Raw genomic sequence first — 22,131 nt, forward strand, 5'->3', positions numbered from 1 at the left:
TTTGCACGAGGGAAAGATTAGACAGTGCGTGGACTGAGCAAACTCTGGGGAGCCTGCATGACAAATGACAGTTTGCAGAGCCAGCAGCAATAAGTAACATTGTTATTAAATGCGGTGTAATCTTGCACTTAAAAGCATTAGCCTGCCCATCAATACTCTCAGCACAATCTCTGCTCTGCAAATGAATGAGGAGCTGCTGGCAGACAAAACCTAAACCTGGGATGATGAATCACCGCTGGCCTAATGAGTGATGGAGGGAAGCTGCTGTACTCCGTCTGCAGCCTTTGGCCAACAGCCTGGAGAAGCCTCCCAAACATAAACAAAAGAAAGTCAGTGTGACTGATAAGGGAAATTAGGAAGAGGAAGATTATGGAGAGAAGTGGGACAGAGTGTTGGTAAGATTAATGAGCGGCTCTCTGATGACCGCAGTAGAAGCAAACACAGCCAAGTCACAGCAGGACACACAGGAGGCCTCGGGAGGAGACTTGAAATGCACACAGAGGCGACGTCCTTCTGATCTCAGCAGGCTGCCTCGGCGAGTCTGTGTCCTGAGCACGGTGCTAATTTGGAGGCACGTGGGCTACAACAAGATCACATACCTGGCTGCTGACAATAAATACAACAGCAAAGCTTTTGAAGCAGCGGGAGGTGAATCAGAGAGCCGCGAATAAAGACCCAGTAGACGAGGAGAGGACGACTCCTTCACCCAGATCACATGAACTGGCACAAAGCAGGGGAGAGACGTCGTTAGGCTCGGCGCTGGAGGAGATATACTTCCCTGCCCTCCGAGCAGAAGAATAATGGACCTCGCTGGAGTGAACTGACCACACACTGTAACTCTGAGAGCTAGAGGCCAAACTCACTGTAGCTGCAGTGATTCTATTGTGAGCTGAATCCGTCTCTGCCACATAAATAAAGGCTGGCCGGGAGACTAGAGAGGGAAACCATTACTGCCTGAACATGATTGGTCGTGCAGCGTCCAGAGTTCTTGGGCAGAACTGTTTCTGCCTGCTCTAAAACGGCTCTATCGGAATATATTACATCTTCAGTTGCATTTCTGTTCTGTAGCTTTCGCCGTTTCTATATTCACAGACCTGCAGTACGAACTATGCATCACACACGAGTCAGTCTGCAACATCCATGAAGGTGGACTCAGCCCTGCTGCTCAGGACCGCTGGCCCACCGTGACCCTGCATCAGCAACATCCCAGTGACCCTGGGAAGAAGCCAAAGCACTTCAGCCCAAAGGTGAAACTAGGAGAAAAGCCTTCTGTGGCGTCCCTCTATGTTTTGGTGTTGGTGCTGACATGAATGAGCGCACGAGTTGGACAACTCAACGCGTCAGCTGGTCGCACTCGCCGCTAATCGAGTGCCAGCTCGTATTTTACTTCGTTTTCAGCTCAAATCAAAGTGTTTGTGGTTTACTGAGCATTCCAGACAACTTGAAAGGCAAAACCTGGATGAGGTGTGGTGTAAAACTTCATGACAGTTACACAAACTACACTGCTGGAATGGAAGCCATATTGGTTCCAGTGTTAAGTTCTCACAAAACACCCGCACCAGCTTCAGACTTTTGAGAGTTTGAAAAATAGTTTCACTCTTCATCTTTGCTTAGCTTTCAAATAAGTCTGTCAGTATTCTTGTGTGAATGGTTGAGTTTTCTGGCGCCGCTAGACATGTTTCAGCAGCACAGCCAGAAAGTGCCATGGTGAGCGCCACCGATGATGCTGATGGGCGCTGGAGGAGGACAGGTCAGGGCGCAGCAGAACTCTGAAGCCAAGTCAAGCCAGAGAGAGGGTGCAGCTGTCCTGTGTCAGGGCAGTGGCCTCATTATCCAGGAGGAGAGTATCAGCCAGGCTGATCTCTCACACCTCCCTCGCTGAGCAAGAGGCCAGACAATGAACGTCAAGCAGCTCAGCTCTTCACTCGCCCCCGCACGGAGGATTCATTATGGGGCTTTAGGGATGACGGCAGTCCATCTCATGAGAGGAAGTGCACGGCTCTCTATCCTTGGGACATAATCAATAGTCAGCAAGCCTGATCAACACAGAGGAGCCTGTCTGGAAGGTAGGACCCCCCCCCCGCCCCCTCAATGCATGTGGCGGCAGACACCGTGTCCAATAAATTCTCCATGAAGACGTAACTGCTGATCCCAACACACCTTCGACACGACTTGAGCGAGTCACGTTTGGAGTGGTTCTAAGAGGTGCTGGCGAGCTGTGCCATGATCTCACAACTGGAGCCGCTCATGAGAATCCGTCCAGCTTCAGGGACAGTCACAAGCTGCTTCACCTCCCGTGTCTGCCGCCTCTGACATTTCATTCAATTACCATCTCCCCTCTTGGAAATCTATTCTGAGGCCATCTGAATAAGAAACTGGAATAATAATTAACCGTCTTACATGCAGCAGATGCAGTCGTGAGCCCGAGCCGCATCACAGCGCTGCCAGGATAACCGCCATCACTTACATGCAAACAGGAGGCTGGCTCTGCGGCTGAGGACGGACCCCCACGCGTTGAAGGCAATGCACTGGTACATCCCGGTGTCTTGGTCCTTGTCCAGGTTGCTAATGATCAGGTTGCCCCCAGACATGTGATGCCGATAGTCATTCCCCAGATCAATGAGCGTCCCGTTTAGTGACCATCTGGAAAAACGCAAACACAATCAGTCGCTGAGCCCCCTGGAGATGCACACTCACAGTATTTATCACAGAGATCAATATCTTTGGTTGGCCCACGTCATGCAGAGGAGAGGAGGAGGAGGGGGAGGGGGAGGAGGAGGGGGAGGCCAGCAGCGTCTGTCTGTGTGAGCAGAGCAGTGTGACGCTGTGACTTCCCCAATCAGCGCAAGTACTGACTGTTTCTAAGTTCTAATAATCAGGCTAATGATGATTCAGACATCACCGGACGGATTTTAGCGCCGGGCCTGCAGCTGCTCTGGAACCTGAGCGACTTCATCTCCAGTCCAACTGACTCTTAACTCTTTCCTCACCATTGGCTCCGTCAACTCAGACATTCAACAGCAGCGCCTGTTTGAGCGGAACCAACCAGAGCTGGCGTGGCGCCGGCCCAGCGTCGGCCAAACATGGAAACTCAACAGTTTTGAACGAGGTGTTAAGTTAGCTGGTTTAGCCGCTAGCATTGTTCACTCGCTTCGCCTGCACACCTTTTCAGAAAAATGACTCTCACGTCTGAAGCAGCCGGGCAGACCGAAATGGTCTCGGCGTGCTTTCTAATGACTTTGTGCTTTTACGTGTTTGACTGGTTGCTTTGTGACACATTCATAACGCATTCTCTCGTCACAGAGAGATAATCAGCCACGCAGGTTCAGCGCAGGAGGTGACAGGCGGAAACGAGAGCTACCAACGGAGACAACGGCTAGCTAGGCAGCGACGCTACACTTGTGATGTCGTTCGCCGTAGTCTGAAAGTGACCATTTTGACGGAGGCTGTAAACAGAGCGGGAGCAGCAGACGACTCCCTCTGCATGCAGACACTCAGAAAGAGAGCGTTATTGGGATACTGAGTGGATGGCGGCCTCACGGAGAGGACAGACAAATGACAATTCCAATGATAAGGAAGGGAAAAAAATCAATAGAATTTTTCCCCTCACAGGCAGTTCGACTGATGCTTCACGCAGTCTTAAAGCCAACCGCGGCTCTCCTCGGCTTCCTGCCTGACAGACTACAAAAGACAAAGCTGTCTTTCATCTTCAAGCCTGCATTATTCATCTAACAGCCTGTGCCAGTCACTTAAGCTGACTGATTTTGTCACTGTTCCAAAAATGATATTACTTTTAAATGTCCCATTGTCGCGACAAGGTTTATCATGCTAAAAATACATCAGTACACACAGACTGTGAGCGTTTAAAACAAACGCTGCTTTTCAAGTGTGTTTGCTGAATTCTCACTATGTCTTAAGATTGGATTCTCCACCTTCCTGCACTGTTGGTGCCAAAGGGAGGATTACGGTGCACGAGGGGTGGGGGTTAAAGGGAAAGGCTGGGGAGCTAGTTATTCTAGCAGCCTCCCAGCGTGATTGAACTTAATGGCAGACATGGCTGGCAGGCTGCACACACCACACCCCCCGGCACGGACAGCTGGCTAGAACGGTGTCACCGCCTCTATCAGAATGTCACACTGGGGCAAAAACATGGGAGACAAGCTGAAAACCAAGAGGAGGAAAATGAAAAATATCATAAAACATATCTGTCGTCACTGAACACACGGAGGGAAAATGTTGCTGCTCTCAACAATCGTTCCTTGCGCTCATGAGGAACCAGGAGATTACTCAGTCCTGACCTATTTCTCTAATCCTCTGTTTAGGAGAAATGCAAAGCAAAAGAATGAATGAATCCATGATGGAAGTGAACTCCGCTGCTCCTGTACTGTGTCCGGCTCATTTATATCAGTTAGGGTCGACATTTCATTAGCTCCTCAAATTACAGCTTCCAAAATGACTTCTGAAATAAATCAACATCTCTCTCACCGCACGTTACAATTCTGATGATGAGGCTTTAGAGCACAGCTGCAGCACAATACTGCATTAGCTTGATTGGAAGTATTTGTACCTGGAAAAAGGAGACTCATCATCATAGGCTGAGTACAACAGCGATGTCGCCTCAGAGTTTGATGAGAGAAGCCGATGCTGCTGACTTAACTGGCTTTATTTTAGATGACCAGCAGGAGGCGACAGCAATAGTTGCAGGAGGACATGACCCAGCTCTTGAATATCATCACTGTAGAAAAGTGTCAAATGCTTGTTTCTTCATCTTCATCAATCGACAATAAAGTGGACGTGTAGCGGTTGCCATGGGGAAGCGAGACGATGCAACTGAAATTGCACCGTAGCTTTAAATCACCCGGAATGTCCTGCTCGGTGTTCTGTCGCTCTCAAACAATCCTCTAAGAAGTGGGATCTTTAACTTTGGCTGGTGCGGTCGACTGGACCAGCACCAGAAGCAGCTTCATGATCCAGACATGAGCCGGTCAACGTGTTCAGGAGGCTCAGGCGGCAGCTTCGATCCACCATTGGCCAGCAGGCTAGCGCAGCCTCTACGAGGACATCCTCCGTCACATGGATGAAACTCACATTGTTGGACTGCAACACGTGTAAGTCTGGGCTGACAAAAGTCGTCTGATCCATGAACAAACCAACTATGTGTACGTATGTATCATCTACAAACAGTACTGAGGTCATTCCAGGTGGAGCTGAACATCCAGGATGTACCTTTCTACCCACGGACCTCTGTGACCCGGGACTGACAGGCCCTGCCCACAGCCAACACTCATCTGAGAGTTTCTAAAGGTTCAATGAGTTGTGATGGCTTCATGGAACGTCACTAAGGTTGATTAAGATTTGGTCGAGCTTACCTGCAGGAAGCTGCAGGCATTAAATTACCATTATTTTAAGTCTTTTTTGGGGTGCTGCCATTTTGAGCATGAACTGGTGTCCTGTAACATGTGACCTGCTACGAGAGAATGAATTTAAACTTTAGGAACGGCACTGATCCCACGTCTCCATTACAATCCCTCTTCAAAGTCAACCGGCATCAGGAAGCAGCAGAGCAACGATCTTAAAGTCAGCACAATGTAAACTAAACCGTATTGACCCCCTCGCCACATCGGGAGGAGTCCAGCTCACCACACACACTCTGGGAGAAGAGTGGAGTTTGCTGAGGCGCAGGATGATCTGAGCATGCTCCCAATGAACTCCCCATGACCTTGAGGTGCACATCAATTTTGCATGAAGCCTCCTCATCAAACAGACCGGGGACAGGACTGCAGCCGCAGCTCACCTGGCTCTCCTTAGAGCCAGACGAGTGGCGCGCGCGCACACACACACACACACACACACACGCGCGCACACACACGCGCGCACACACACGCGCGCACACACACACGCGCACACACACGCATGCACACACACACACACACAGACACACACACACAGACATGCACGCACACACAGACACACACACGCACACACACACACACACGCGCACACACACGCATGCACACACACAGACACACACACACACACAGACATGCACGCACACACAGACACACACGCACACACAGACATGCACGCACACAGACACACACGCACGCACACAGACACACGCGCACACACACAGACATGCACGCACACACTGACACACACACACACACACAGACACACACACAGCAAAGCAACATAACGTCTTGTCTTTATGCAGTTGTCGGGGAGAAAGCTGAAAAACACATAAAAACCAAAACAAACCCAGCTGAGGTGAGTTCGTGTGCCCCTCCTCCTCTGACCACATGATCACGCGTGCTCCATGTCACTGGTGCCTGAAGTCACATATCAGTAGCCACCAGCCAGCATTTTCACCTCACCCAACCCCCGCTGTGCCCTTGATGGCCGGTTACAGTAAACACGGTCACGGTGGATTCATAAGCCAGCTCTGACAGCAGCAGTGTACTCTGGCGCTCTGCTGGAGAACAGTCAAGGTTCCCGTTGGTCTCCTAGTTGTGTCAAGAGTGGACGAGGTGGAGGTGGGGCGCTGCAGCACGGGGCGAAAACACAATCAGCTCACGTTCTGGTCATGGTCGCCGTGTTCCTCTAGAACCGGACATTTAAGTAAAGACTTCTCCAAGGACACATCCATCAATAACTGTATTTCTGAGAATATGGCAGTACTATTCTATAGTACACAGTGTTGTTGTATGCAAGTACAGTTTAGAGGTACTCGTGCTTTGTTTGAGAATTCAGATTCCTTGCTCTGCTACATTGGAGGGAAATATTGTCTATGTGATTATTACAGCAGCCCAGTGGAGCAGTGGTCCTCCCTGTGGCCCCCAGCAAGAAGGTTGTGGGTGGAGCAGTGGTCCTCCCTGTGGCCCCCATCAAGAAGGTTGTGGGTGGAGCAGTGGTCCTCCCTGTGGCCCCCAGCAAGAAGGTTGTGGGTGGAGCAGTGGTCCTCCCTGTGGCCCCCAGCAAGAAGGTTGTGGGTGGAGCCCCGGCTGCAGCACGGGGTCTTTCTGGGTGAGTCTCCATGTTCTCCCTGTTCCTGCTGGGTTCTCTCTGGTACTCCAGCTTCCTCCACAGTCCAAAGACATCAAGAGGGACCAGGTTAATCCAGACTCTAAATTGACCGTAGGCGTGGCTGGGAGAGCCAATGGTTGTCTGTCTCTATGTGTTGGCCCTGCCATGGACTGGTGACCTGTCCAGGGGGAAGGCTGCTGGGATAGGCTCCACCCCCCCCACCCTCAACAGGAGAAGAGGGGGAACATGGAGGGAGGGATGGATGATGGATGGATGATGGATGGATGATGGATGATGGATGGAGGGACGATGGATGGATAATGGATGGATGGAGGGATGATGGATGGAGGGATGATGGATGGAGGGATGCAGGGATGATGGAGGGATGATGGAGGGATGATGGATGCAGGGATGATGGAGGGATGCAGGGATGATGGAGGGATGCAGGGATGATGCAGGGATGATGGAGGGATGATGGATGGAGGGATGATGGAGGGATGATGGATGGAGGGATGATGGATGGAGGGATGCAGGGATGATGGAGGGATGCAGGGATGATGCAGGGATGATGGAGGGATGATGGATGGAGGGATGATGGAGGGATGATGGATGCAGGGATGATGGAGAGATGCAGGGATGATGGAGGGATGCAGGGATGATGCAGGGATGATGGATGGAGGGATGATGGATGGAGGGATGCAGGGATGATGGAGGGATGCAGGGATGATGGAGGGATGATGGATGGAGGGATGATGGATGGAGGGATGCAGGGATGATGGAGGGATGATGGATGGAGGGATGCAGGGATGATGGAGGGATGCAGGGATGATGCAGGGATGATGGAGGGATGATGGATGGAGGGATGATGAGGGATGATGGATGGAGGGATGATGGATGGAGGGATGATGGATGGAGGGATGCAGGGATGATGGAGGGATGCAGGGATGATGCAGGGATGATGGAGGGATGATGGATGGAGGGATGATGGATGCAGGGATGATGGAGGGATGCAGGGATGATGGAGGGATGCAGGGATGATGCAGGGATGATGGAGGGATGATGGATGCAGGGATGATGGAGGGATGCAGGGATGATGCAGGGATGATGGAGGGATGATGGATGGAGGGATGATGGATGGAGGGATGCAGGGATGATGCAGGGATGCAGGGATGATGCAGGGATGATGGAGGGATGATGGATAGAGGGATGATGGAGGGATGATGGAGGGATGCAGGGATGATGCAGGGATGATGGAGGGATGATGGATGGAGGGATGATGGATGGAGGGATGCAGGGATGATGCAGGGATGCAGGGATGATGCAGGGATGATGGAGGGATGATGGATAGAGGGATGATGGATGGAGGGATGCAGGGATGATGGAGGGATGATGGATGGAGGGATGATGGAGGGATGATGGATGGAGGGATGATGGATGGAGGGATGCGGGGATGATGCAGGGATGATGGAGGGATGATGGATGGAGGGATGGATGGAGGGATGGATGTTATTATGGGGAGCTCAGACTATTCAGCAGCATCAAGCCTTATCTTCATAACTTTCAGGATCTTGGCAGGCAGCCGGTTTCCATGACATCAGGAGATCACATGTGATACATTTGTGTCCCTGATCAATCAGTGTCCTGTGAGGAGATGTGGGCGGGGTTTAGTTGTGACCAGCATCAGTTACATCCCAGCTGGAGAGACTTTCTCCATAGAAACCGCATTCCGCTCTTCTCCTACTACCTTCAGCTTCCACGTCAGCTCGTTGGTCATCTGATTGGTTAGAGTCAGACACTGATAGATGGTTCATCCAATCACCTGCGGCGCAGCTTTGGACAGGGGCCTTTCCAAACGACTTCTTCTTCTTCTTCTGACACGTCAGCTTCTGACTTTTTTTGATAATCAAAGACTTTTCGATAATAATATCAGTCGATGTATTTTCACCAGATTTTCTTTCCTCCTAATATCAGAATGGCCAAAGGTCCCAAGGTTAAATGTGTCCCCACTGCTGACGTCACATGGGCACTCCGTCTTAAACAGCTGTTTCAAGTGTGACACAGGTGAACATCAACTGCTCTGACAAATTAAATATTGCGCGGCCCAATTTTCTGCATGGATATTAAACCGAAAGGAAGAATTTCTCTTAATAGCGGCAGTAACTGAGGAAATTAAGTGTGGGGCTCTGAACGTAATACCTTCTTGCTTGGCATATCTAATTATACAAATACTGTTCATTTGCAGAGTCTAAGCCTGTGCATAATTGCAGAGTCTGGTGAAAGTCACAGCATGGACACTTCCTGAAGGCAGCTTTTCCAGCTCGTGCTCAGGACATTTTGAGGTTTCAGCTTCAGTGTTAGTGAAATAAATTGCCAAGAATTTATGCTTTCTATTTTGTCATCAGGACAAAACAGTGCTCTCCTTGCCTGAAGGGAAACGAGTCAAGGACAATCAGTGTCAGAAAAACTGATGCAACCCAAATAAATGGGGAGAAAAGACCCCTCCTTCCTCCAAGTAAAATCAGGAGAGGAGGCCTTGTCCTTAGAAGCATCACCAGACATGTCACTCCACCCTGTTGAAAGTTGTCTCTCTCAAACATGACTTCATCCTTTTAAACCAGGTTTCAGATATTGTGTTAATAATTGAGAGCGCTGACACCAGCCAGTGGAGCTGCTGACCTACATGAATATCAGCAGGGCCAAATAGATGCTGTTTTGACCTACAAAGCGCAATCTCATCCACTCAGGCCCCGCAGCGCACAGTAAGGCAGAGTTGTAGAAAATCAAGATGTGCTCAGAGAAACCAGGCAGCCACAGAAGGGCTTCCAACGATCGGTGCTTCAGAGATCCAAGACCAACGGTGACTCAAGGAACGCAACGCCTCCCTGGGTCTTGATCGTGAGGCACCGCCAAGCTCAACTTGGTCTTCCTCCAAAATGGACAAATGCATACATGATTGAGAGAAAGTAGCACGAAGGAAGCTTTTCCTTTCAGCTGAACGTGAACGCGTGCAGGGTTCCTCCAGCCGGCCGCTGAGACACGACGTAGTCCAAGACCACGGAGTTCAACACCAGACCGACCTCCTGTTCACAGAGCCCCAACCCAAGTGCTCAGGCAGTGTCAGGCCATATTTGATCAGTGCATCCCCACTCATGATGGTCACCGACTCGTATTACAACTGTGTACAGCTCATTGATGAGTACGTCATATATAATCTGTGAGTACCATCAGGAGCTCGGTAAGGTAACCAAACTCCAAAACCCAGAAGTTGCACACCAGGGAGTCAGTTTTGCAAATGCAAACCACAAAAACGATTCACTGTTCCAAACTTCAGATGAGATCATGTGTGTAGTTCAGAAAGAGGAGCCAGCAGGAGCTGCAATATTCTCCAAATACGCGCTCAAATACCGTCCTAATGAAGTACTGTGGTCCCAGTATCGTTGTAATATGTGACACCAACGCAAGGACAAGAATGAGGACTCCCTCTATTTTTGTGAATCAGAACATCGGTTCAGTACAGGCAAGAACAATAATTAGGATTTGAATCTCAACCGTTATGAGGGCTTTTTTGAATAAACAGAAAGAAATGTGAAGAAGTTTGTTTGTGCAGGGAGCTTTTCAAAAGAGGCCAAGATCAAATCTCTGAAGTTCAAAATCCACCCATGAAATATCATTTATTTCGTGGGTGTTTTACATGGGATGTGATGCTCCATTGGAACACACGTTCGCGTTCCTCTCATCGCGTCACTGCGCATTCGTAAATCCCTCTTTCAGGTGAGATCAGTAAAACTCCCTTTGACACCAGAGAACGCAGGCTTGCTTTCAGCTGCAGGTGAGTTAATGCGGGTGATGCGTTTGACTCCATCATCAGTGCAGCCACGACTGCAAGACTGTAGGAATAATGCGACCCCGCTGCTGCCGCTGGACCAGTTCTGAGCACTGAACCATTATAGGGAGTGTAAGCGTTTAACGTAATGTCACTCACAAGGTTACTGCCTCCTGCTCCTGCTTGCTGTGCATCTACACGGTGCTGACCAAGCTCCGAAACACAATCTACCGCAGAAAAACACCCCCGGCTGCCATTTTCAGCCAGGCTCCCTGCACAGGAAATAGCTGGAGAGAAATCAAAGATCTGAGGTGCAAATGAGTCGCTGGGATCTCCTTTTCTCTCCTAATGACTCCTTAAGCTGCGCACCTTGTTATTAATCATCAGCTCAGCTCCAATCGCATCATTAATAACCTCAACCTAACCTCGTTCATAGGAGGTGTTAGCATATTCATCAACTGCACGGAGAGTCCCCTGACTCCAGCAGCAGCTTTTTCAATAGAAATAGATGCTCAATTAACTCAACTTGCTCCGAGCGAGCTGCTTCTCGTTTGAGCGTTTAGGTCCAGAAAACGTTGCACATCCGCATCCACCAGCGTCGCGGAGCTCTCTTTGATCCACCGGCAGCTGACGGACGGCATCAGGAATGGGAATCTGACAGGTTTGTGTGCAATGTGCCGGGACGTGGTGGTTTACCTGTACTGTGGAGGAGGGCTCCCTTCAGCCTCACATGTGATGGTGGCCTGCTGGTCCGGAGAGCTGATTGGTAAAATGAGGTCGTTTGGCTCCGCCCTCAATCTTGGCCCCTGAAACATGACATCGTCTGCAGAGGCTGTGTAGAGAGGAGACAGTCTGGGTTAGCCCTCTTCAACCTGAATCCTGGAGGAGTTCAGCTGAAGCACAAAGGCTGCTCAGAAAGGATCCTCACAGCTCCTCATGACAACGTGTCATGAGGACGAATGACAGGACAGAGCGTGGGTTTTGTGCTGAGGTGGTGTGACGGGCTAGTTTTTTTCTGGTCATTGGAAATAAAAAACTTTTCACTTGTCACTGGCTACATTTACATATTCAAATAAAAACTGATGACGATTATATTCTGACTAAGATGCTGCCACGTAAACAGAATTACCTGAGAGCTTTCACCTGGATAAGGTCTTAGTCGGAATCATCAGTCCTCTTACCACCTGGAGTGTTCAGATCTTGCTCGGTGAAGTCAAGCACCCCCTAACCAGTTCCTGCTGCATTTTGCAACAGGAACAGCAGTCAAACTGCTTGACAGCACTGGTCCAGCCTCCTGCCAGTGACACAAGAGCTCATAATGTCCCAGTCACGACAGAAACGGTTTCAGGTCAAATCCCAGAAGGAAACTTTCAAGCTGAATATCAGGATGACGTGTGGGTGTGACCTCAGGAACAGGAACAAGAACTGAATGTTCTACCGGACATTCATGTCAGCGACTTCGTGGAACGATGGCCCCATTTAGAATGTGGTCAACGGTCAGACTGTTGTCCAGTACCATGGGAGGCACTTTCTCAAACGTGTGTGTGTGTGTGTGTGTGTGTGTGTGCGTGTGCGCGCGCATGCGTGTGTGTCAGTCTTGGTGTCTTTGAGGACGTGAGGAGGACCTCTACTGGGATTTTTACTTTCACACACACTCAGTATCATGGCAACCACAGTGTCCCATATATGCTGCGGCTCCAAAGCGACTCAAATGCCCCCAGCTGGCGCTCTCAGAAGAGGGCTGGAGTTCTAGACCTGCCGCTCTCGAACTGGCAGCCTCCATGAAACCAAAATGGTTGGTGGAGTTTGAGGTGTCAACGCTCGGGACGTCAGAGTGCTGCCTACCAACACGGGGGCCACAGCTGACTGTTTCTGTAGGTAGGAGGCTGGATGAGGGGAGGAGAACGTCACTGCTCTAGCAGCTTGGGGGAGGCTGGGGGGAGTAGCATGATCCTCACACATGCTACAGCCTCCTCACTGTCTCACACTCCGCGAGTGACGGAGGAAGCGTGTGGATGTCGGCACGGCTGCCCGGAGCGGCAGAGGTGGCGGACAGCTTGGCGGCTGAATTAGTAATGTACAGTTGAGGAGAAACATTAATGTTTATTGCATTTTGCAATAAATATTCTGAAAATGTTTGAGTTGTAACACCTGGAGGGACGTGAGCCCATCAGGGACTCGAGTACCAAGTGCAGGCCAGCAGTGTCACCGGACAGCAGTGACACCACAGCGGTGTCTGTCGGATCTGGTTCAGGCAGAGCAGGCTAACTTACATCCTCCATCTCTGCTCACTTTCACCCCCAGGTGCCTAAAAACCACGAGACACAAACCCCTTTTTAAAGCTAAATTAAATTACTGGTTGTCTTGTCAGTGCATCCATGAGAAGCAGGAAGCTGAAAAGAAAATCCCTATCGTTACTGACATACAGTAACTTTCTGAGACTTTATTTAACCGAGTGCGATGCATCTCTTTGAACAGAGCTGCTCCTTCCCAGCAGAAACCCATCAGGACTGTTCCCATGATGTGGACTTTCTGTGCTTATCTTGATGTGAGGAAATTAAATCCCACTCATCGTGGGCCTGAACTGCTCCTGCATGTTTGGTTCTGCTCCAGCGGTTTCAGACGGCTGGGAATAGTCAATAGAAACACTGACCGTGGCACTTGTGCGTACACACTCCAATTGTTCACGGCGGCAGCTGTCACCTTGTCACTTAATCATCGTGATAAATCATCGCATGGTTGCATGAATGAAAGAAGTGATTCATCTCCCTGCTTCCAAACGTCGCTGCACTTTTGTCACATAAAGCTTTGATTGATGAGTAAATATTGAGCTGCAGGAGATTTTCTTGCACCCCCTCGTAAGCATCAGTATTGATGGATAAAGCAGAGCGATCTATTTCCAGATTATCTGTGTCATACGCTGCATGCTCCGGTTAATTGAGGCCATAAGGATGTACTCATCTTCAGCAGCTTCAAAGGAAAAGATGTGGAACACAATCTGGTACTAAATGGAGGCAGAGTCAACAGACGGCTAAAGTAGGCCTAATTAGCGCCCTACTGCTAACAGATTGGTGTGTGTGGCTGGATCGACACGCCAGTCGTCATGAATCAACAACATTTACTGCACTGTCTTCTAAACTGATCCAGATTTGTTCTTGAACTCAAATGAGCAGCAGGTATTTGTTTTTTGTGCGGCTGAAACACAAACTCAGAATTTCACCATGAGCCTGTTTTTACCCTCATTCTGAAAAAGAGAATGAGCCGATGAAGCCGCTCACATGGCGCCCTCAGCTGGTCGCGCTCGTTGTTTCCTTCATTTCTGGTTAAAGTCTGACACTGAGATTTTTATCGTGTCGTGAACATCGTTTCTCCTGATTGGTGTTCATGAAGAACACGTTTAAACCCACCGAGTACCAGCATGTCCCGCACCGCGCCGGACAGAATACGGATTCAGAGGATACAGAATTGGTTAAAGAAAAAGCAAAACTGGAATGATAGTGTGATGTTGGTGCGCATGTAAACAGAACAACTCCTTCCGAGCAGCGAGACACTTTAGGTCATAATCAATCACAATCATCAGCTGGAGTGAGCAGAGTCCCAACACTGCAGAAGACAATCTGAATAACAGTTACAATGTCATCTGCTTGGTATTTGGTGTTCCTCCTGCTTCTGTCCCCAGCGGCCGCAAGGGCAGAGCGAGGCACGGCGGCCAGAAGATTGTGCTAAAATGTGGGTCTGGATTCACTGCGTGGATCCCGATAATGATCTAGACAGTCCATAAACAGGAATGGGATTGGGCAGCCGCTCGTCCCTGACAGCGTGCTGGTAATGTGCAGGAGGACGCTGCTCTAGGGAGCGGTGAAGGACATCACGCTGCACATGTGCTGCAGCTTAATCAGTGTAACCTTTTTGGGGGGATCTCTGAGGTAATTTACAACTCTGCTGCCTGTGTCTCCTCCTCCTCACTAGGGGACAAAACTGTATATTCAATGTAACATGGCCAGCTGAGAATGTGGTAAACATCTAACTCACAGAGACATGCACTCAGTGTGTGTGTCATTTTTAGAGAAAACTAACAATTCTTCAGTAATAGAAAAGCACCAGAAAGCAAATGTATTAGCAGAGATGACCTGAGCAAGAAGTACTCCTACAATATAACGTGCATCTTACCTGCAAGGCATCCAGTGATTGATAGCAGAACAATTTGTTTCCATGGTAACATCATCTTTAGTTGCCAGGGGCTAATAAGACTCTCATCCAATTGCTTGTGAATGGAAAGCTCTCCCTTGAATGCAGGAATTTTAATCTGAAGGGGAAGTAATTATAGACGTGATTAAAATATGACATTTTGATACGAAATGACAAGCATTCATCACAAAAACACATGATTACAGCAGTGCTAAGTTACATAACTCAGCATTCCGGAGTTATCAGAAGTGAAGTGAATCTTGAGGAAGTGAACAACTGAGAAAAAGCAGAGGATGCAAGCCGGCTGTCCAATTTTCAGGTGGCACAGAAGAAGAAACAGCTGCTAAATGGGTGTGTTTTCCTTCCCCGTGCGTTCCTCAACCCGCCTAACAAGCTCAATTCTGCAGCTTTAAAGAGAAGTGAGGAGGGAAATGATTGACCTCAAAAGAAACATCTCTCTCCCTGTTTGACTGTTAATAGGAGCTGGCAGACTGTGCACGCCAGGACGCCACAGAATGTGACTTCCTACTTCAACTGCAAAGTGTTTGGTGGTGGACTGAAACTAAGCAAACTTGCTGTTTTCATTTCTGTAGACACGCGTCATCGCCGCTTAGATCCACACAAACATTACATGTGTTACCTGCCAATTCTACAATAGGTGTCAGTGGGAACACCTAACACACACCAACACACCCGTTCCTCAGGGGCCACTCCATCAGTTGTACACGTTTGCTGTTCATCTACAGGACTATCCTGGCTACAGTAGGAACCACCAGTTATGACAAATGTATTACAATAGAGTACACAGTAACAGCTCGATGTGAGCAACTACTATCTGAATTCAGCATTGAGACTTGTTCCTAAAAGAACCGCCATAAATGGGTTCTAAGACATAGAAGCTAGCAACACTGAGGATCTGGTTCCCTTGTCTTTGTTTTTATTCAACAGTACTTCATCTCTGAACGCCATCTCTTACCCAAAAACACAAAAAGCTTAGTGGTGGTGACCTTGAAGTCATGTGACCTTGGTGTAGTTCCTTCATAGGCTAACGATAGCTTAGCACTGCTAACCGCTGCATCCAGGCTTCCAGCATCATCAGAGGGTTCATTAGTGAAGACGATCTTGATGAACTGAACCTGGAAGATCATCAACTTTTGTTCAGAGCTGATTTACTGGTTCAATCACCACAATCACATGGAGCGATCCTATTGGCTGCTGGGGGAGGAGCCAGGAGATGACCACTTCCTGTTGGTGGAGGCACCAGGAGATGACCACTTCCTGTTGGACTACAAACACTGGACTGGTTTCCAGGACAGAACAAGTCAGTGTGCCAGAGGGTTGTAAGACCCAAATAGTGAGAGAAAGCTGGAAAGAGAAAGAGAAAGAGAGAGAGAGAGAGAGAGAGAGAGAGAGAGAGAGAGAGAGAGAGCACTCACAGACGCAGGGTCCCCAATGACCTTAGAGGACAGAGAGATTCTGCTGATGGAGTCCAGCCCTAGACAGCAGGTTCCACCAGCGCAGTGGCACAAAGGAGAAGATGTTGAGATTATCTGCTGGCAAGTGACCGCAGGACAAGTCATGGTTCCCTCAGATCACAGCGAACAAGACCAACATGGGTCGGCTGAACGCGGCACTGCCGACGTCAAAGACTCTCCAACAGGCGATGGGGTCTGCAGAAATACTCGGAGGATCAGGTGGTCAGGATTATGTGTTTTAAAATCCTTGAAATCACACCGTCTGCTTCCCCTCATTGAAACTGCAGATTGTATGAACATGCAAATATTTTCCTCTTCTCAGGTGCAGCTCCTCGACACCAAAGGTCAGCTGCTTCTCCAGAAGGTCCCTCTGACTGCTGATGACCTCCAGGCTCCAGGTTTCCAACCACACCAGTGTCTGCTGGTCCAGGTGACGCTGCAACGTCTGCGTCCTTATGATGTCCCCGTGGTGAGAGACAGTTCTGCTCTTCAGATCAGACATTCACTGAGCACAGAGAACATTTGCTCGTAACCAGTGGTTACAGCGGCGTCATCCATCATCCGCCCAGGGAACGGGAGAACTCTCTTTTTGAGAGTCGGGAGACTTTAAAATGGGAACCAGTGAGATTATGGTCCTCCAGCCTTCGGGTCAAGAACAAGTCAACGTTTCTGACAGCACTGCAAAGTCCAAAGATTTTTCTTCAACACTCATTATTCAAGATGACCCGTTGAAGGGGCTGGTCCTCTCCTCCTCCAGTCCTCTCATCTTCTAGTCCTCTCCTCCTCTGGTCCTCTTGTTCTCTGGTCCTCTAGTTGTCTGGTCCTCTAGTCCTCTGGTCCTCTAGTCCTCTTGTTCTCTAGTCCTCTCGTCCTCTGGGATTGTGGGATTTTCCCAAATAAACATGAGGTCAAAGACACAACATTGACTTGAATTCAAGCGGCAACACGGGAGTTGTAATTTAGTGGAACCCTGCAGCCACCTCACAGTGACATGAAGACTGAGCATGCTCAGTTCAGTCACCAGGGATACGATGGCTGCTGGTCAGTTCAGTCAGTAAGGCTGTCATGTTTATTATTTACTAAAGATGATTTCAACCAAGGAGGCGGCCTGGTGGAGCAGTGGTCCTCCCTGTGGCCCCCCAGCAAGAAGGTAGTGGGTGGAGCAGTGGTCCTCACTGTGGCCCCCAGCAGGAAGGTTGTGGGTGGAGCAGTGGTCCTCCCTGTGGCCCCCATCAAGAAGGTTGTGGGTGGAGCAGTGGTCCTCCCTGTGGCCCCCAGCAAGAAGGTTGTGGGTGGAGCCCCGGCTGCAGCACGGGGTCTTTGTGGGTGAGTCTCCATGTTCTCCCTGTTCCTGCTGGGTTCTCTCTGGTACTCCAGCTTCCTCCACAGTCCAAAGACATCAAGAGGGACCAGGTTAATCCAGACTCTAAATTGACCGTAGGCGTGGCTGGGAGAGCCAATGGTTGTCTGTCTCTATGTGTTGGTCCTGCTATGGACTGGTGACCTGTCCAGGGGGAAGGCTGCTGGGATAGGCTCCACCCCCACCACCCTCAACAGGAGGAGAGGGAGAAGATGGAGGGAGGGATGATGTAGGGATGATGGATGGATGGATGGATGGATGGATAGATGGATGGATGGATGGATGGATGGATGATGGATGGATGGATGATGGATGGATGGATGATGGATGGATGGATGATGGATGGTTGGATGATGGATGGATGGATGATGGATGGATGGATGATGGATGGTTGGATGATGGATGGATGGATGGATGATGGATGGATGATGGATGGATGGATGATGGATGGTTGGATGGATGATGGATGGATGGATGATGGATGGATGATGGATGGATGATGGATGGATGGATGATGGATGGATGATGGATGGATGATGGATGGATGGATGATGGATGGATGATGGATGGATGGATGATGGATGGATGATGGATGGATGGATGATGGATGGATGATGGATGGATGATGGATGATGGATGGATGATGGATGGATGGATGATGGATGGATGATGGATGATGGATGGATGGATGATGGATGGATGATGGATGGATGGATGATGGATGGATGATGGATGGATGGATGATGGATGGATGGATGATGGATGGATGATGGATGGATGATGGATGGATGATGGATGGATGATGGATGGATGGATGATGGATGGATGATGGATGGATGGATGATGGATGGATGATGGATGGATGGATGATGGATGGATAGACAACCAAAAGTGTCATTTGTCCCTCAGTGACTCAGATTGTGTCTTCAAAAGGCATCAAAATGACAAACATCATCTGACCAATGTGGCCCATATTTGTGGCGTCCAGATGAGCCGTGAGATTTAATCATTTCAAATTTATTGATCTTCACAGGAGGCTGGCAGGCTTCGCTGCCCTCACACAGCATCAGCAGCACTACACTTCCTTTGCACCTGGGAGACAAAAGGACAGGCCCCGCCTCCGACACGCCTTCCGGCTCTCTGTCTACATCCCACTTGAAAGCAGTTCTACTGTACGAGTTGGCAGTGAGCGTAGAGGAGGTGTTCCTTTTTTGTTCACATCTGCACCACCACAATGATTCCAACTTAAAGCTTCACGCTGAAAATGTGGATCATTGTGACACTAAACGTCTGAGAGGGAACACGTGAGAGCTCCGGCAATCAAAATATCAGAGAAGCTTTTTAACAAAACGTGTAAACCCTTCCAGGAAGTCAAAGATAGGCAGGGCTGGTGGAAGTGTCCGTCAGCCCTCAGGATGGCGGCTCCGTCTCTGGTTCTTCATGCTGAGGGAGCTGGTAACGTGTCCAGGCCAGCACACACCAACATCCACAAACTGGACCTCAGGTCTGCAGGGCTGCTGCAGCGCACCGATCAGTGACTGGGCTGCTCTGACGCTCTCGTGACTTCTGCATCAATGTGGGATGAAATATTTCATTTATCCAGCTTTCATTTGACGCAAGACACAGACATTTAACCCTTTCAGACAGCCTATTAGGAACTAATTAAACCGGATCTCAGGGAAACGTGAAATTGCTACAAACACCCGATGAGCTAATTCTGATGATCAATTCACCCGCCAGTGACACGGAAACGCCAACAGTGGAAGTCAGTGAGGACCCTTTCACGGAGGACGCTGGTTCAACAGCACCAAACGGTGTCTTGTAAGTCAGACGTGACGGACGTTCTCTGTCCTGTGAGTTCATCTGAACGTGCCAGCAGGTCGGGTTCAGTCGCCTTCGGTCACATGGAACTGGAACCGCTCTATTCTGTTGAGTTCACACTCAAGTCTTCTGTGAGAGTTAGTGGATTACAGCCAGATGAAGCAGCCAGGATTATTCCAGACTAGCAAATGAAGCATTTCAGAGTGTGATGACCAGTCTGGACTGGTTTCCAACGGTCGCGGCTCTCCGTCAGCTGCCTGTGAGGATTTGAACGGCCAGTGACAGTTTTTGGGTGAGAGATGACACCAACACCGGGAACCAGCTCGGACCACGTGACACTGCTGAACCTGCAGGTTGATGCATCCACCAGAGTGAAGATCCAGTCACCTGTCCACATCCATCCATTTTCTTCCGCTTATTCCTGTTAAGGGTCACGGGGGGGGGGGGGGGGCTAGAGCCTATCCCAGCATTTACGGGCGAGAGGCGGGGTTCACCCTGGACGGGTCACCAGTCTGTCCACATCCTAAACGGCCTTTCCAATGTTCCTTCAGTGGAGGTGGGACTGAGAGACCCAGGAGGGGCTCGACTTGAGCTCTGACCTACATCACACTCAGGGGAGAATGACACGCCTCTCAGGATTAAGAATTCAACCAACCCCTCATCCCTGCAACTCAGCCCTGCTGTGTGGATTAACCCCGGCTATCTTTGGAATTACTCAGACCTAAGTACCACCACTCACTAGTTTCACCTCCTTGAGACGGTAGGATGGTCGCTGTGGCGTGTCACCAGGAGCAGGGCTACATCGTCGGATGGAGGCTTGGAAGCCACAGAAATCCTCCTATTTACCTGATCATAACGTAGTGGTTGGCGTGGCTTAACTCCGCCGTCCCGGTGCCAGTAATTGCCCCTCATCTGGTGTAATTGCAGGCACAGCGAGATTCAAAGTGGATTTCCTGGTGTCTTTCAACATTTAGGGGGTGTTTTGCCACTCTAAAGCCCATCACATTGGATTATACGGTTAGAGATTCAACTGGAGGAAAAAGTGAGAGCTGCATTTTTCAGTTTGAGCGCAGTATTAACTGGAGGGGGGGGTGACTTCTTCATCCCCAGCCATCAGTCTAAAACGCTTCAAGATCCAGAGAGAAAAATCTCCTGCAAAGTTGCAACTTGGGGCTTACACAGTTCATGGCACAGCTTTGTTCAGCTACAGTCTCTCAAACCTGCAGTGGCGATTGAATCGTGCCTTAAACGTTTCCGTGTCATCACTGTGTTCCTGCAGGAGCGCTGTGACTGAGGGCCACACGGCCGGTTGTTGAGGGAAGACATTCATTTTCTGGGAAGAATATCTTTTGTGTATCATTGTGATCCAAAGCCATTTCAGAGTCTTTGTTACAGTTCAAAATTCTAATCCCTGATGTGGTGCTCAGAACCAGTCTTTCTCCCACAGCACAAAGGCTGCAATTAAAGAGCAAATCTCACTTTTGACCTTCAGAGTCCAGCTGCAGTTCAGTGAATCCAAAACGCAGGAATAAATGCTGGACACCAAGAACTCATTCCAGTTTTGAGGTGACAATGGCAAGGTGGCATTTTATTTCTTGGCTTTTTCAAACTGCAATGATGAGCAAAAGATTGCTCTGCCAAATGAGGCATCCCACGTTCACCTCTGCTGGAGCTAAACCTAATGGAAGTCAGCGGCTAAACGCATCCCACAGTAAATGAGATGACTTCTTGGTTCGCGGGGCCGTTGTTTGGCCCATAATTGATAGGAGAGGTGGTTAAAGGCCTCAAACCCCCACCCCCTAAACACCACACACACACACACACACACACACACACACACACACACGCACACACACACACACACACACACACACACACACTCCTGAGAGCAGCATGATTGCAAAAGAATCTAATAAGGGAGGGAAGAACGGAGCGTTTCTATCACAGGGGTGTGCACGCTGGAGGTCTGTATTCAGATCACATGCAGCTCACGAGCAACGGCGAGCTGAAGGAGCCACGCTGATGAGATCACTGGCCCAACGGAACACAACGTGTTGACTCCAGTTTACGAAGCATTTCATTGGTGTCTCAGAACCGTCTGGTGCTGCCGCAGCGCTCCGAGGACGAGCCGCGGAGGCTCCGGCACCGGGGGAGTCTCAATTCACAGCTGCTCTCTGCTTTCGCCAATGAGCCCAGAATTCACAGTCAATTGTGTGCTGAATGCTCCTAATTTACTCGGACTGACTGAGGACCTGCACACATCTCACACGTGTTGGGGAGGGAGGGGGGCGCAACCCAATAACTGGAGTGCGTCGGTTGAAGCACAAGACTTGATCAGACTGAGAGAAGCAGCAGCAGCAGTCCAGGACTGATCGTGCTGTGAGTCTGTATCGCCTGAAACCAGTGACGATGCACCCCAGGACACATCCTGCTTCAAGGTT

General features: G+C 49.6%; 1 protein-coding gene across 1 annotated transcript in view; it reads right to left on the reverse strand.

The window, feature by feature from the left end:
- Window positions 1-22,131, reverse strand: part of cntn3b (contactin 3b) — a 57,511-nt gene that overhangs the window by 32,537 nt on the left and 2,843 nt on the right. The window contains exons 2-4 of the mRNA XM_086197441.1: window positions 15,017-15,152; window positions 11,543-11,678; window positions 2,468-2,643 (exon numbers count right to left, since the gene is read on the reverse strand). Coding sequence (XP_086053567.1) covers window positions 2,468-2,643; window positions 11,543-11,678; window positions 15,017-15,071 — 367 coding nt within the window. The 5' untranslated portion in view covers window positions 15,072-15,152. The remainder of the gene's footprint in view (window positions 1-2,467; window positions 2,644-11,542; window positions 11,679-15,016; window positions 15,153-22,131) is intronic.

The sequence above is a fragment of the Aulostomus chinensis genome, chromosome 3 (genome assembly GCF_037954235.1).
Source record: "Aulostomus chinensis isolate RoL2024-O1b breed Wild chromosome 3, RoL_Achi_v1.0, whole genome shotgun sequence".
Lineage (NCBI taxonomy): Eukaryota > Metazoa > Chordata > Actinopteri > Syngnathiformes > Aulostomidae > Aulostomus > Aulostomus chinensis.